The sequence below is a fragment of the Hyla sarda genome, chromosome 4 (genome assembly GCF_029499605.1).
Source record: "Hyla sarda isolate aHylSar1 chromosome 4, aHylSar1.hap1, whole genome shotgun sequence".
Classification (NCBI taxonomy): domain Eukaryota; kingdom Metazoa; phylum Chordata; class Amphibia; order Anura; family Hylidae; genus Hyla; species Hyla sarda.
This window is the reverse complement of record NC_079192.1, coordinates 416,443,040-416,461,306: the sequence shown is the minus strand read 5'-3', so window position 1 is coordinate 416,461,306 and position 18,267 is coordinate 416,443,040. Positions and strand designations below refer to the sequence as shown.

Genomic DNA, 18,267 nt, shown 5'->3' with positions numbered 1-18,267 from the left:
CTGTCTGCTGTGCAGGTTTATCTAAGCCTGTTATACTGTATACCATACTGTCTGCTGAGCAGGTGTATCTAAGCCTATTATACTGTAAACCATACTGTCTGCTGAGCAGGTGTATCTAAGCCTATTATACTGTATACCATACTGTCTTCTGAACAGGTGTATCTAAGCCTATTATACTGTATACCATACTGTCTTCTGAACAGGTGTATCTAAGCCTATTATACTGTATACCATACTGTCTGCTGAGCAGGTGTATCTAAGCCTATTATACTGTATACCATACTGTCTGCTGAGCAGGTGTATCTAAGCCTATTATACTGTATACCATACTGTCTGCTGAACAGGTGTATCTAAGCCTCTCATACTGTATACCATACTGTCTTCTGAACAGGTGTATCTAAGCCTCTCATACTGTATACCATACTGTCTGCTGAGCAGGTGTATCTAAGCCTATTATACCGTATACCATACTGTCTGCTGATCAGGTGTATCTAAGCCTATTATACCGTATACCATACTGTCTTCTGAGCAGGTGTATCTAAGCCTATTATACCGTATACCATACTGTCTGCTGAACAGGTGTATCTAAGCCTATTATACTGTATACCATACTGTCTGCTGAGCAGGTGTATCTAAGCCTATTATACTGTATACCATACTGTCGGCTGAACAGGTGTATCTAAGCCTATTATACTGTATACCATTCTGTCTGCTTAACAGGTGTATCTAAGCCTATTATACTGTATACCATTCTGTCTGCTTAACAGGTGTATCTAAGCCTATTACACTGTATACCATACTGTCTGCTGAACAGGTGTATCTAAGCCTATTATACTGTATACCATACTGTCTGCTGAGCAGGTGTATCTAAGCCAATTATACTGTATACCATACTGTCTGCTGAGCAGGTGTATCTAAGCCAATTATACTGTATACCATACTGTCGGCTGAGCAGGTGTATCTAAGCCTATTATACTGTATACCATACTGTCTGCTGAGCAGGTGTATCTAAGGCTATTATACTGTATACCATACTGTCTGCTGAACAGGTGTATCTAAGCCTATTATACTGTATACCATACTGTCTGCTGAACAGGTGTATCTAAGCCTATTATACTGTATACCATACTGTCTGCTGAGCAGGTGTATCTAAGCCTATTATACTGTATACCAGGGGTACTGAACTATTTTAGTGAGGATCCGCTCATCCAGGTCTGTCACTGGTAAAGGTCCGAGCTAAGCGCTAAGGCCTCGTTCACACTTAGTGGCCACTATGAAGGATAAATGACTGAACTCTGGAGGATGTGAATGTTCTGTTTCCTGTATTTTCTAAATACTGCCGCATACAGTACCCCTAAAATAACACTGCTGCCTACTAGACCACTGAAAATAATACTGCCGCATACTGTACCCCTAAAATAACACTGCTGCCTACTAGACCACTGAAAATAATACTGCCGCATACTGTACCCCTAAAAATACTGCCGCATACTGTACCCCTATAAATACAGCTGCATACTGTACCGCTATAAATACAGCTGCCTACTAGACCACTAAAAATACTGCTGCATACTGTACCCCTATAAATACAGCTGCCTACTGTACCCCTATAAATACAGCTGCCTACTAGACCACTAAAAATACTGCCGTGTACTGTACCCCTAAAAATAATACTATTGCCCACTGTACCCTTAAAAATAATGCTTCTGCATACTGTACCCCTGAAAGTAACTGTCACAGACTCTCTAAAAGATAATACTGCCACATACTGTACCCCTAAAAATAATACCACTGCCTACTGTACCCTGAAAATAATAATGCTGCATAATGTGCCCTATAAATAATACCGTCACAGACAATAAAATACTGCCCCTGAATGTAATACTGCCGCATTGTACCCCTAAATAAAATACTGCTACATGCTGTACCCCATAATATAATACTGCCACCCACTGTACCACTAAATATATTACTGCCATACACTGTACCACTAAATATATTACTGCCACACACTGTACCCCCTGAATATAATACTGCCATATACTTTACCCCTGCATATATTACTGCCTGCACGCTGTGCCCTGGTTAATAACTGCCACACGCTATTCCCCTTGTATAGTGCTGCCACTGCCCCAAATATATTACTGCCAAGTGCTGTGCTCTACATATATTACTGTCAAATGCTGTATCCCTGGTATATTTCTACCGCACGGCATGCCCCTCTTATATTACTGCCACACACTATATCCCTGTATATTACTGCCACACACTATATCCCTGGTATATTACTGCCACACACTATATCCCTGTATATTATTACTGCCACACACTATATCCTGGTATATTACTGCCACACACTATATCCCTGGTATATTACTGCCACACACTATATCCCTGTATATTACTGCCACACACTATATCCCTATTATATTACTGCCACACACTATATCCCTGTATATTACTGCCACACACTATATCCCTGTATATTACTGCCACACACTATATCCCTGTATATTACTGCCACACACTATATCCCTATTATATTACTGCCACACACTATAACCCTGGTATATTACTGACACACACTATAACCCTGGTATATTACTGCCACACACTATAACCCTGGTATATTACTGCCACACACTATATCCCTGTATATTATTACTGCCACACACTATATCCCTGTATATTACTGCCACACACTATAACCCTGGTATATTACTGCCACACACTATATCCCTGTATATTACTACCACACACTATATCCCTGTATATTACTGCCACACACTATATCCCTATTATATTACTGACACACACTATAACCCTGGTATATTACTGCCACACACTATAACCCTGGTATATTACTGCCACACACTATATCCCTGTATATTATTACTGCCACACACTATATCCCTGTATATTACTGCCACACACTATAACCCTGGTATATTACTGCCACACACTATATCCCTGTATATTACTACCACACACTATATCCCTGTATATTACTACCACACACTATATCCCTGTATATTACTGCCACACACTATATCCCTGTATATTACTGCCACACACTATATCCATGTATATTACTACCATATATTACTGCCACACACTATATCCCTGTATATTACTACCATATATTACTACCACACACACTATATCCCTGTATATTACTACCATATATTACTACCACACACTATATCCCTGTATATTACTACCATATATTACTGCCACACACTATATCCCTGTATATTACTGCCACACACTATATCCCTGTATATTACTGCCACACACTATATCCCTGTATATTACTGCCACACACTATATCCCTGTATATTACTGCCACACACTATATCCCTGTATATTACTGCCACACACTATATCCCTGTATATTACTGCCACACACTATATCCCTGTATATTACTGCCACACACTATATCCCTGTATATTACTACCATATATTACTACCACACACTATATCCCTGTATATTACTACCACACACTATATCCCTGTATATTACTACCACACACTATATCCCTGTATATTACTGCCACACACTATATCCCTGTATATTACTGCCACACACTATATCCCTGTATATTACTGCCACACACTATATCCCTGTATATTACTGCCACACACTATATCCCTGTATATTACTACCACACACTATATCCCTGTATATTACTGCCACACACTATATCCCTATTATATTACTGCCACACACTATATCCCTGTATATTACTGCCACACACTATATCCCTGTATATTACTACCATATATTACTACCACACACTATATCCCTGTATATTACTGCCATATATTACTACCACACACTATATCCCTGTATATTACTGCCACACACTATATCCCTGTATATTACTACCATATATTACTACCACACACTATATCCCTGTATATTACTGCCATATATTACTACCACACACTATATCCCTGTATATTACTGCCACACACTATATCCCTGTATATTACTGCCACACACTATATCCCTGTATATTACTGCCACACACTATATCCCTGTATATTACTGCCACACACTATATCCCTGTATATTACTGCCACACACTATATCCCTGTATATTACTACCATATATTACTACCACACACTATATCCCTGTATATTACTGCCACACACTATATCCCTGTATATTACTACCATATATTACTACCACACACTATATCCCTGTATATTACTGCCACACACTATATCCCTGTATATTACTGCCACACACTATATCCCTGTATATTACTGCCACACACTATATCCCTGTATATTACTACCATATATTACTACCACACACTATATCCCTGTATATTACTACCATATATTACTGCCACACACTATATCCCTGTATATTACTGCCATATATTACTGCCACACACTATATCCCTGTATATTACTGCCATATATTACTACCACACACTATATCCCTGTATATTACTGCCATATATTACTGCCACACACTATATCCCTGTATATTACTGCCATATATTACTACCACACACTATATCCCTGTATATTACTGCCATATATTACTGCCACACACTATATCCCTGTATATTACTACCACACACTATATCCCTGTATATTACTGCCACACACTATATCCCTGTATATTATTACTGCCACACACTATATCCCTGTATATTACTACCACACACTATATCCCTGTATATTACTGCCATATATTACTGCCACACACTATATCCCTGTATATTATTACTGCCACACACTATATCCCTGTATATTACTACCACACACTATATCCCTGTATATTACTACCATATATTACTGCCACACACTATATCCCTGTATATTACTACCACACACTATATCCCTGTATATTACTACCATATATTACTGCCACACACTATATCCCTGTATATTACTGCCACACACTATATCCCTGTATATTACTACCACACGCTATATCCCTGTATATTACTACCATATATTACTACCACACGCTATATCCCTGTATATTACTACCACACACTATATCCCTGTATATTACTGCCACACACTATATCCCTGTATATTACTACCACACACTATATCCCTGTATATTACTGCCACACACTATATCCCTGTATATTACTGCCACACACTATATCCCTGTATATTACTACCACACACTATATCCCTGTATATTACTACCATATATTACTGCCACACACTATATCCCTGTATATTACTGCCACACACTATATCCCTGTATATTACTACCACACGCTATATCCCTGTATATTACTACCACACGCTATATCCCTGTATATTACTACCACACACTATATCCCTGTATATTACTGCCACACACTATATCCCTGTATATTACTGCCACACACTATATCCCTGTATATTACTGCCACACACTATATCCCTGTATATTACTACCATATATTACTACCACACACTATATCCCTGTATATTATTACTGCCACACACTATATCCCTGTATATTACTGCCACACACTATATCCCTGTATATTACTGCCACACACTATATCCCTGGTATATTACTGCCACACACTATATCCCTGTATATTACTACCACACACTATATCCCTGTATATTACTGCCACACACTATATCCCTGTATATTACTGCCACACACTATATCCCTGTATATTACTGCCACACACTATATCCCTGTATATTACTACCATATATTACTACCACACACTATATCCCTGTATATTACTGCCACACACTATATCCCTGTATATTACTGCCACACACTATATCCCTGTATATTACTGCCACACACTATATCCCTGGTATATTACTGCCACACACTATATCCCTGTATATTACTACCACACACTATATCCCTGTATATTACTGCCACACACTATATCCCTGTATATTACTGCCACACACTATATCCCTGTATATTACTGCCACACACTATATCCCTGTATATTACTGCCACACACTATATCCCTGTATATTACTGCCACACACTATATCCCTGTATATTACTACCACACACTATATCCCTGTATATTACTGCCACACACTATATCCCTGTATATTACTGCCACACACTATATCCCTGTATATTACTGCCACACACTATATCCCTGTATATTACTGCCACACACTATATCCCTGTATATTACTGCCACACACTATATCCCTGTATATTACTGCCACACACTATATCCCTGTATATTACTACCATATATTACTGCCACACACTATATCCCTGTATATTACTGCCACACACTATATCCCTGTATATTACTACCATATATTACTGCCACACACTATATCCCTGTATATTACTGCCACACACTATATCCCTGGTATATTACTGCCACACACTATATCCCTGTATATTACTGCCACACACTATATCCCTGTATATTACTACCACACACTATATCCCTGTATATTACTGCCACACACTATATCCCTGTATATTACTACCACACACTATATCCCTGTATATTACTGCCACACACTATATCCCTGTATATTACTGCCACACACTATATCCCTGTATATTACTGCCACACACTATATCCCTGTATATTACTGCCACACACTATATCCCTGTATATTACTGCCACACACTATATCCCTGTATATTACTGCCACACACTATATCCCTGTATATTACTGCCACACACTATATCCCTGTATATTACTGCCACACACTATATCCCTGTATATTACTACCACACACTATATCCCTGTATATTACTACCACACACTATATCCCTGTATATTACTACCACACACTATATCCCTGTATATTACTACCATATATTACTACCACACACTATATCCCTGTATATTACTACCATATATTACTACCACACACTATATCCCTGTATATTACTACCACACACTATATCCCTGTATATTACTACCACACACTATATCCCTGTATATTACTACCACACACTATATCCCTGTATATTACAACCATATATTACTACCACACACTATATCCCTGTATATTACTACCATATATTACTGCCACACACTATATCCCTGTATATTACTACCACACACTATATCCCTGTATATTACTACCACACACTATATCCCTGTATATTACTACCATATATTACTACCACACACTATATCCCTGTATATTACTACCATATATTACTACCACACACTATATCCCTGTATATTACTACCATATATTACTACCACACACTATATCCCTGTATATTACTACCACACACTATATCCCTGTATATTACTGCCACACACTATATCCCTGTATATTACTACCACACACTATGAGGGAGATGTATCCAAACCTGTGGAGAGGCAACGTTACCCAGTTGCCCATAGCAACCAATCAGATCACTTCTTTCATTCTTAGCAAGGCCTGTAAAAAAGAAGTGATCTGATTGGTTGCTATGGGCAACTGGGTAACGTTGCCTCTCCACAAGTTTTGATACATCTCCCTCATTATGTCCCCAAATATAATTTTGACAAACACTGTGCCCTGTACTGACTTATTGTACCATAAAACAATGAATTATGCCGCTGTGCCCTCTAAGTAAATGATGTCGCTGTGTCCCTTCTCACTGTCTGCTGATCAGGTGTATCTAAGCCTCCCATACTGTATACCATACTGTCTGCTGAGCAGGTGTATCTAAGCCTATTATACTGTATACCATACTGTCTGCTGAGCAGGTGTATCTAAGCCTATTATACTGTATACCATACTGTCTGCTGATCAGGTGTATCTAAGCCTATTATACTGTATACCATACTGTCTGCTGAGCAGGTGTATCTAAGCCTCCCATACTGTATACCATACTGTCTGCTGAGCAGGTGTATCTAAGCCTATTATACTGTATACCATACTGTCTGCTGAGCAGGTGTATCTAAGCCTATTATACTGTATACCATACTGTCTGCTGATCAGGTGTATCTAAGCCTATTATACTGTATACCATACTGTCTGCTGAGCAGGTGTATCTAAGCCTCCCATACTGTATACCATACTGTCTGCTGAGCAGGTGTATCTAAGCCTATTATACTGTATACCATACTGTCTGCTGAGCAGGTGTATCTAAGCCTCCCATACTGTATACCATACTGTCTGCTGAACAGGTGTATCTAAGCCTATTATACTGTATACCATACTGTCTGCTGAGCAGGTGTATCAAAGCCAATTATACCGTATATCATACTGTCTGCTGAGCAGGTGTATCTAAGCCTATTATACTGTATACCATACTGTCTGCTGACCAGGTGTATCTAAGCCTCCCATACTGTATACCATACTGTCTGCTGAGCAGGTGTATCTAAGCCTATTATACTGTATACCATACTGTCTGCTGAGCAGGTGTATCTAAGCCTATTATACTGTATACCATACTGTGTGCTGAGCAGGTGTATCTAAGCCTATTATACTGTATACCATACTGTCTGCTGAGCAGGTGTATCAAAGCCTATTATACCGTATATCATACTGTCTGCTGAGCAGGTGTATCTAAGCCTATTATACCGTATACCATACTGTCTGCTGAGCAGGTGTATCTAAGCCTATTATACTGTATACCATACTGTCTGCTGAGCAGGTGTATCTAAGCCTATTATACTGTATACCATACTGTGTGCTGAGCAGGTGTATCTAAGCCTATTATACTGTATACCATACTGTGTGCTGAGCAGGTGTATCTAAGCCTATTATACTGTATACCATACTGTCTGCTGAGCAGGTGTATCTACGCATTCCGTACCGTATACAATACTGTCTGCTGAGCAGGTGTATCTAAGCCTATTATACTGTATACCATACTGTCTGCTGAGCAGGTGTATCTAAGCCTATTATACTATATACCATACTGTGTGCTGAGCAGGTGTATCTAAGCCTATTATACTGTATACCATACTGTCTGCCGAGCAGGTGTATCTAAGCCTATTATACTGTATACCATACTGTCTGCTGAGCAGGTGTATCTAAGCCTATTATACTGGATACCATACTGTCTGCTGAGCAGGTGTATCTAAGCCTATTATACCGTATACCATACTGTCTGCTGAGCAGGTGTATCTAAGCCTATTATACCGTATACCATACTGTGTGCTGAGCAGGTGTATCTAAGCCTATTATACTGTATACCATACTGTCTGCTGAGCAGGTGTATCTAAGCCTATTATACTGTATACTATACTGTCTGCTGAGCAGGTATATCTAAGCCTATTATACTGTATACCATACTGTCTGCTGAGCAGGTGTATCTACGCATTCCGTACCGTATACAATACTGTCTGCTGAGCAGGTGTATCTAAGCCTATTATACTGGATACCATACTGACTGCTGAGCAGGTGTATCTAAGCCTATTATACCGTATACCATACTGTCTGCTGATCAGGTGTATCTAAGCCTATTATACCGTATACCATACTGTCTGCTGAGCAGGTGTATCTAAGCCTATTATACCGTATACCATACTGTCTGCTGAGCAGGTGTATCTAAGCCTTCCATACCGTATACAATACTGTCTGCTGAGCAGGTGTATCTAAGCCTATTATACCGGATACCATACTGTCTGCTGATCAGGTGTATCTAAGCCTATTATACTGTATACTATACTGTCTGCTGAGCAGGTGTATCTAAGCCTATTATACTGTATACCATACTGTCTGCTGAGCAGGTGTATCTAAGCCTATTATACTGTATACCATACTGTCTGCTGAACAGGTGTATCTAAGCCTCCCATACTGTATACCATACTGTCTGCTGAGCAGGTGTATCTAAGCCTATTATACCGTATACCATACTGTCTGCAGAGCAGGTATATCTAAGCCTATTATACTGTATGCCATACTGTTTGCTGAGCAGGTGTATCTAAGCCTATTGTACTGTATACCATACTGTCTGCTGAACAGGTGTATCTAAGCCTATTATACTGTATACCCTACTGTCTGCTGAGCAGGTGTATCTAAGCCTATTATACTGTATACCATACTGTCTGCTGAGGAGGTGTATCTAAGCCTATTATACTGTATACCATACTGTCTGCTGAACAGGTGTATCTAAGCCTTCCATACCGTATACAATACTGTCTGCTGAGCAGGTGTATCTAAGCCTATTATACTGTATACCATACTGTCTGCTGAGCAGGTGTATCTAAGCCTATTATACTGTATACCATACTGTCTGCTGAGCAGGTGTATCTAAGCCTATTATACTGTATACCATACTGTCTGCTGACCAGGTGTATCTTAGCCCATTATACTGTATACCACACTGTCTGCTGAACAGGTGTATCTAAGCCTATTATACTGTATACCGTTCTGTCTGCTGAACAGGTGTATCTAAGCCTATTATACTGTATACCATACTGTCTGCTGATCAGGTGTATCTAAGCCTATTATACTGTATACCATACTGTCTGCTGAACAGGTGTATCTAAGCCTATTATACCGTATACCATACTGTCTGCTGAGCAGGTGTATCTAAGCCTTCCATACCGTATACAATACTGTCTGCTGAGCAGGTGTATCTAAGCCTTTTATACTGGATACCATACTGTCTGCTGAGCAGGTGTATCTAAGCCTATTATACCGTATACCATACTGTCTGCTGAGCAGGTGTATCTAAGCCTATTATACTGTATACCATACTGTCTGCCGAGCAGGTGTATCTAAGCCTATTATACTGTATACCATACTGTCTGCCGAGCAGGTGTATCTAAGCCTATTATACTGTATACCATACTGTCTGCTGACCAGGTGTATCTAAGCCTATTATACTGTATACCATACTGTCTGCTGAACAGGTGTATCTAAGCCTATTATACTGTATACCATACTGTCTGCTGAGCAGGTGTATCTAAGCCGGTCATGTTGAGTCCTTTCACTTAACCGCTGTATCTAATCCTATACTTTGTGATACTTTAAGCTGAGCCTATAATTTGTGGGATCTGTGTAACATATGATGTGGAGTTCCCCTTTAGTTCCTGTGTATTGAGGAGGTCCCCCGGCCCCTGATCGGCCATGATGGATTCCTGAGGATACAGTGAGGAGATGTGTGAAGAGGAGCGGACAGGAATGTGGAGGGTCGGGGTGACACGGAGGAGGGCGACGTCTGAGAGGGCGATACCAGCTCTTCACATACCAGACAGTGCTCCACACCGCACCCCTGTACCCATCACCGCCACACATCACTACCGCTTCTGTCCTGTATGTATATATATATATATATATATATATATATGGCACAGTACCACTTCTCCTGTCCTGTTTATATATACACTGCACAGTACCACTTCTCCTGTCCTGTATATATATATATATATATATATATATATACACACACTGCACAGTACCACTTCTGTCCTGTATATATGGACACTGCACAGTACCACTTCTCCTGTCCTGTATATATACACTGCACAGTACCACTTCTCCTGTCCTGTATATATATATACACACTGCACAGTACCTCTTCTCCTGTCCTGTGTATATATATACACACTGCACAGTACCTCTTCTCCTGTCCTGTATACTGGGTGTTACCCTCAGGTGGATCGGGTGTCTGTAGAGGCAGTGCTGCTGCTGGGAGGCGATCTCTGTGGCTCCTGCTCTCTTCTGCCTGGAGGGGAGTAGGTTTCTGGGATGCAGGAGTAGAGCGAGTCCCAGGCCTCTGGTTCTCGGAGTAGGCCGGCAGGGACGGAGGGTGCACAGCGACCGGCCTGTTCAGAGGGGGTGAGGAGACCTGGTGGGGGAAGCAGCAATGTCGAAGGTCTGCCATAGGTGCGGTGACCCGACACACTTCAGTGCGCAATGTAGGATCCAGAAGTGCGCGTTGTGTGGAGGGTTAGGACATCTCGCCGCAACCTGTGGGGACATTCGTTGTCACCTGTGTGGGGACCTCGGTCACCCCTTCAGCCGCTGTCCGGTCTCTTTTGCCAATGCGGTGGAATCTCCAGCTGGGGTTAGCAGAGACGCTGACTCCACTGGGGAGGGTACCGGCGGAGGCGGGGAGACTACTGGTCCAAGGAAGAAAAGAATGACACCTTCTAGGCTGAGGTGTTTGGAGGCACGCCAAAGGGAAAGGGAAGAGGCTCCTCAGGTGGCAGCAGAGGGGGGCTTTACCTCACCCCAAGATGGTGGATTCTGCTGAGTATCTGAGCGATGGTGGGCTGGAGGAGGAGGCCAGGAGACTGGATAGAGAGGAGGAGGAGGAGGAGGAGGATAAGAGGGCCATCACTGCTACCTCCTCTCCAGGAGAGAGTATGGATGAGGAGAGCAAAGAGTGGCTAAAGAATAAGAGAAAATCGGGTGCCAGAAAAAAAGAGGTTGAAGAAGAGGGAGGAGAAGGAGTCCCCTTCTTTGGAGTGGGATCATTCAATCCCCCTCAACCTTGTCCAGGTACCAGCGGAAGGATCTACCGGCTCCCCTCTGGTAGATAGCCCTAACCGGTACCAAGTCCTCAGGGATAACATCTCTTCCTTTGATGAGGAGGCCGGGGACGAGGTGCTGGTGTCTGAAGTGAGGCCTTCGGGAAGCGTCAAGCCTTCTTCTCTGGTAACGGGGGGGGGGGGGGGGGGGGGAGGGCTGTCCTAGGACCATGTGAGGTGCAGGAGGTGACCTCTGGAAAAGAGGGAAACATTGTAAATATGTCTGTGTGCTTAAAAAGGGGGAATGTGGGGAAATCTGATGATGACACTCAGAGTAAGGGAGGGGAGGGAAGAAGAGGGCTGTCTAGCTTGATCACACATGATGGCGGCACCCTCCCCATTGACGCTGGCGAGTATTAATGTCGCCAGCATAAAGTCAGATGCGGCAAGATTTGCGGCCTTTGATTTTCTCGGCCGACATTTTATTTTTGCAGGAGACCAGGTTGACAGATCTAACCGCTATCCATAAGGCGAAGCGTGAGTGGCGCCATGGGCCCTCTCACTGGTCTCTTGCGGCCCAGCCGTATAGCGGGGGTGGCGGTTCTTTTTAAAACCGCTCAGGTAGAATGCAGACGTGTTATCAAGCTAGAAATGGGGAGATGTCTGGTATTAGACGTCCTCATGAAGGGACAAGAATTACGTCTTATAAACATCTACGGTCCACAGACTAGGTGGGACCGGAAAAGTCTCTTTATGAGAATTAAGGCCCTACTTTTTACTAGCCGGCAGGTCATCTTTGGAGGAGACTTTAAAACTGTTACAAGGTCTCTTGATAGGGGAGGCTCCAGGGATCGGCTAGATTACGATAGCGTCGCCTTGAATAGAATAGCTAGTGAGTCTCGCTTGGTGGATGTCCACATCCGGCACACCCCAGGTCACAGCGGGTTCACTTACTTTAGAGGTAGAGAGATTAGGTCTAGGATAGATAGGTTTTTTTTAAGGAGGATTCTGTCTCTTCACCTTTACAGGTTGTTGAGGTGGAGTTCTCCGACCACTGTTTGATTATGTTTTCTTTGAATGTTTCAGAGACCCCCAGGATGGGAAGGGGATTGTGGAAGCTGAATTCGTCCCTCCTGGAAGTCAAGGAGATAAGACGGTCCTTTGAGGAGTTTCTGCAGAGCCAGGTACCATTACTGGACATATGCAGCACTAAGTCAGAGTGGTGGGAGATGTTCAAAAAACGGGCTGCGAGATTCTTCCGCCAGACCGCGAACCTTAGGAGTCTGAATAGGGATCGCCTCTATCAGGAACTAAGGAGGAAACTCGAGGTTCTGGTCTCGACTGGAGGTGACCGAGAGAGGAAATCTCCAGAGTGAAATCTTTGCTAAAGAAGTGCCAGTATGATAGACACATCTTTGGTTTTCGAGAGGGATTTCGGGAAGTACCGCTCGCCCGACCCTTGCCAGAGCTGTAAGATGTCAGTGGATTGTAAGATCGTGACCGGCCTGATCGATAGTACAGGATCTCTGAACAAGTCCAGATCAGGGATCCTGGAGGTCGTCAGAGCCTTTTACTCGCACCTCTTGGGGAAGAGGGATCTAGATCGGGGCAGGATGTCGGCTTTCCTGGCTGATGCCATTTCCCAGTCAGGAGTAGACCCCTCTCTTAGTGTTTTGACAGAGAATATCAGAGAAGAGGAAGTTAAGCTGGCGATTGAGAGGCTTGCCCTCAAAAAGTCGCCAGGGCCGGATGGCTTAACATCCGAGTTTTATAAGACCTTTAAGGACACTTTTGTTCCCCTCTTGACTGAAATAATAAATGAGTGTCTATCCTATCACGAGTATCTCTGGTCCACTCTTTTAAAATACGGTCTGCCGGGGGGGGGGGGGTTTGTGTCGATTGGCTGAGAACAATGTATGCAGGGGCTGAGACTTTTTCCATTGGTAAACAGTTGGGTGGGCCGCCCTTTTGGGGTGGAGTCTGGTGTGCATCAAGGCTGTCCGTTAAGCCCTTTGCTTTATGTGTTCGCGATCAACCCCTTCATTCGAAGGATCGATCGGGGACCGTTGGCGGGGGTGAGGATGGACCCGGCGGTGTCAGATTCTACCTTAAGGGTAGTGGTATATGCTGATGACGTCTCCATTTTTGTCTCTTCGCAAGGAGAGGTGGAGTGGGTGATGTCGGAGGTGGATTGCTACTCGGAGGCATCCGGGTCTAAGATCAAACGGGAAAAGTGCAAAAGTCTTTGGTTGGGAGGTGGAGATCCTGAGTTCTGTCTCCCCGGACACCCTCCCTGTGCCCCAGGAATCTGCAAAAATTCTGGGCATCGAATTTGGTCCCGGGGATTACCCCACACGAAATTGAAATTGGGAAAGCAGACTGGAAGAGGTCTCCAATAGAGTGGAACAGTGGAAAGGTTGGTCTTTGACCTTTAGGGAAAGAGTCTTCTTGATCAGGTCCTACTTGCTCCCGTTGTTAATCTATCTGGGCAGTGTCAGCCTTTTGCCAGAACCCCTCTGGAGCTGGGTCTACAGTCTGTTCTTCCTAATGTTGTGGGGGAATAGACTGAACCTAGTTAAGAGGGAGCTGACTTACCGCACGAGGAGACTAGGCGGGTTGGGTATGGTCAACCCGGTGGTATTCCTAGTGAATTCCTTTTTAAAGACCAATATACCAAACCTCTGGACAGAGAGGGCTCCTCCGTGGGTAGTCTCTTGCAGGAGATGGTTTAGCCTTTCTTCCAGGAATGGGAGAGAGGCGGTCAAGTGAAGGATCTTTGCACGTCACACGGGTATCTTCCGACTTATGTTGCACTGGTTCTGAAGGTCATCAGGAGGTGGGGACTGGGGATGTGGGAGGTAAGAACTCTGCCGAGGAAAATCCTCGATAACAGGGTCTTGCTGAGCCATTTCCAGAAACCACTGGCCCTCAAGGATTGCCCAGGTCGGGATCAAGGGATTGGGTTGTTTCTTTTAAATTCACCTAGGATCCCCTTGAAGTATTGGGTCTTGACCTGGCGAGGCTTCCATGGTAAGCTATATGTAAGGGGCAATCTGAAGTACAGGAACTCCGATGAAAAGGGTTGTCCCCGGGAGGAGTGTGGGGGTGTGCTGGAGGACATGGACCACTTCCTGCTTCAGTGCCCTTTTAATATAGAGGTATATCAAAGGGTGGGAGCTTCCATCGGCTGGCCGCGGCTGGCTGCCCTTTCCTATGCTGAGTGGGTTTATGCGGCCTTCAAAGATCTGGGTGTCCGGGACCGGTGCACTTCATTTATAGTCAGCGCAGTGGTCAGGTATCACACGTGGCAAGCGAGGTGTTTAGTGTCGACGAGACAGAAAATCCTCCCCGTGGACGAGGTTTGTAGGAACACGCTCGGTGACCTGGTGAAGGTTCGTTCTTTGGAGTATGAAAAGTTTGGTTCATTTAGTGCCTCTACCCTGTGGAGGGGGTTCTCCTTTAAGGTGCCCTAACCTAGTAATCTTCTCCCTGGTGATGGGCTGAAGCTGTCACCAGACATTTTTGTTTTGATAAAGACGAAAAGATGTAGGCGGCTACAGACATCGAACCGGAGCCCTGAGGGGTTGGTGTTATGGTGTAGGGGTTGTATATATGTGTAGGAGTTGTATATATGTATAGGGACTGTACATATATAATGAATAAGGTTATATTATTTGATGTATATTTTTGTGTATAATTTTGTGTAGGTTATAGGAAAAGTGGGGGATATTTATAAGTAAATTCTAAATTTCTTTTTTTGTGTGTATGTATATGTATTTGTGTGTATGTGTGTGTATATGTATGTATATCTATTATTGATTAGTGGTTTTGTGTATATGTATTGTATATTATATATTTAAAAAAAAAAAATTTTGTATAGGTACGTGTGGTGTATAAAGTTATATAGAATGTGGTGTATATAGTTATATAGGATGTGGTGTATATATAGGTATGGAGTGTGTATATAGGTATGGAGTGTGTATATAGGTATGGAGTGTGTGTTGTCCTGGACCAGAAGGGATTTTTGTTTGCGATATTATTTATGTATTAGGTTTATCTTATGTTTGATTATCATTGTTATGGTTGTTATGTTTGGTTTATGTTTTGTATTTCTTTTTATATAAAATAAAAGAGTTCCTCAGTATCTGCTCTTATTCTGTGTATATCAATAAATATATATATATATATATACATATATACACTGCACAGTACCACGTCTCCTGTCCTGTATGCTGGGTGTTGTAGTCTGGCAGGTAAGCAGTTAACAGTGGTTGCTGGTTGGGCTCTTGGTGCTGGATTGTGTCTTACTCTTGGCACAGTCGGGCAGGGCAGCTGCCATCTTTCCTTCCTCGTATTAACCCTTTCATAAGACGTAGGCCATATAGTGGAAGTTACTAGGAAAATGTGTTGGTGATCGTACACAGATGGCGGTATATATGTGTCACTGTTATAGTAACACCGAGACCTGGAGCCAAGACATCAGATCAGGAGACGCTGCAGGAATAGAAGTGTAAACCAGGATTACAGCAGTATTATAGTAGTTATATTCTTGTATATAGGAGGCAGTATTATAGTAGTTATATTCTTGTATATAGGAGCAGTATTATAGTAGTTATATTCTTGTATATAGGGGACAGTATTATAGTAGATATATTCTTGTATATAAGAGCAGTATTATAGTAGTTATATTCTTGTATATAGGGTACAGTATTATAGTAGTTATATTCTTGTATATAGGGGGAAGTATTATAGGAGTTATATTCTTGTATATAGGAGTCAGTATTATAGCAGTTATATTCTTGTATATAGGGGCAGTATTATAGTAGTTATATTCTTGTATATAGGAGCAGTATTATAGTAGTTATATTCTTGTATATAGGAGCAGTATTATAGTAGTTATATTCTTGTATATAGGAGGTAGTATTATAGTAGTTATATTCTTGTATATAGGAGCAGTATTATAGTAGATATATTATTGTATATAGGAGCAGTATTATAGTAGTTATATTCTTGTATATAGGAGACAGTATTATAGTAGTTATATTCTTGTATATAGGAGCAGTATTATAGCAGTTATATTCTTGTATATAGGAGCAGTATTATAGTAGTTATATTCTTGTATATAGGAGACAGTATTATAGTAGTTATATTCTTGTATATAGGAGCAGTATTATAGCAGTTATATTCTTGTATATAGGAGCAGTATTATAGTAGTTATATTCTTGTATATAGGCGCAGTATTATAGTAGTTATATTCTTGTATATAGGAGCAGTATTATAGTAGTTATATTCTTGTATATAGGGAGCAGTATTATAGTAGTTATATTCTTGTATATAGGAGCAGTATTATAGTAGATATATTCTTGTATATAGGAGCAGTATTATAGCAGTTATATTCTTGTATATAGGAGCAGTATTATAGTAGTTATATTCTTGTATATAGGAGCAGTATTATAGTAGTTATATTCTTGTATATAGGGGACAGTATTATAGTAGATATATTCTTGTATATAAGAGCAGTATTATAGTAGTTATATTCTTGTATATAGGGTACAGTATTATAGTAGTTATATTCTTGTATATAGGGGGAAGTATTATAGGAGTTATATTCTTGTATATAGGAGTCAGTATTATAGCAGTTATATTCTTGTATATAGGGGCAGTATTATAGTAGTTATATTCTTGTATATAGGAGGCAGTATTATAGTAGTTATATTCTTCTATATAGCAGTATTATAGGGAAAATTTGTACTTACCGTAATTTTGCTTTCCATGAGTCTGAAGGCAGCACAGAAGGGTTAATAGCTCCTTTCAGTTCATCCAAGGACCGCCCACCTAGCAAACAATTAAGAGAATTAACAAGCCTCAGGCCAAGCCTGACTATAAATATCAAAACCTCATCCACTTGTGTTAT

At 41.5% G+C, this 18,267-nt stretch overlaps 1 protein-coding gene across 4 annotated transcripts in view; it reads left to right on the top strand.

Annotated features, from left to right (window-relative positions):
- WNT5B (Wnt family member 5B) overlaps positions 1-18,267 on the top strand; it is a 148,443-nt gene that overhangs the window by 32,081 nt on the left and 98,095 nt on the right. The window contains exon 1 of one of the 4 annotated variants that reach the window (XM_056517859.1): positions 13,446-13,537. The exons of the other annotated variants lie outside the window; for them this stretch is intronic. Coding sequence (XP_056373834.1) covers positions 13,451-13,537 — 87 coding nt within the window. The 5' untranslated portion in view covers positions 13,446-13,450. Of the gene's footprint in view, positions 1-13,445; positions 13,538-18,267 lie in introns of those variants that run through there. 4 annotated transcript variants of the gene reach the window in all.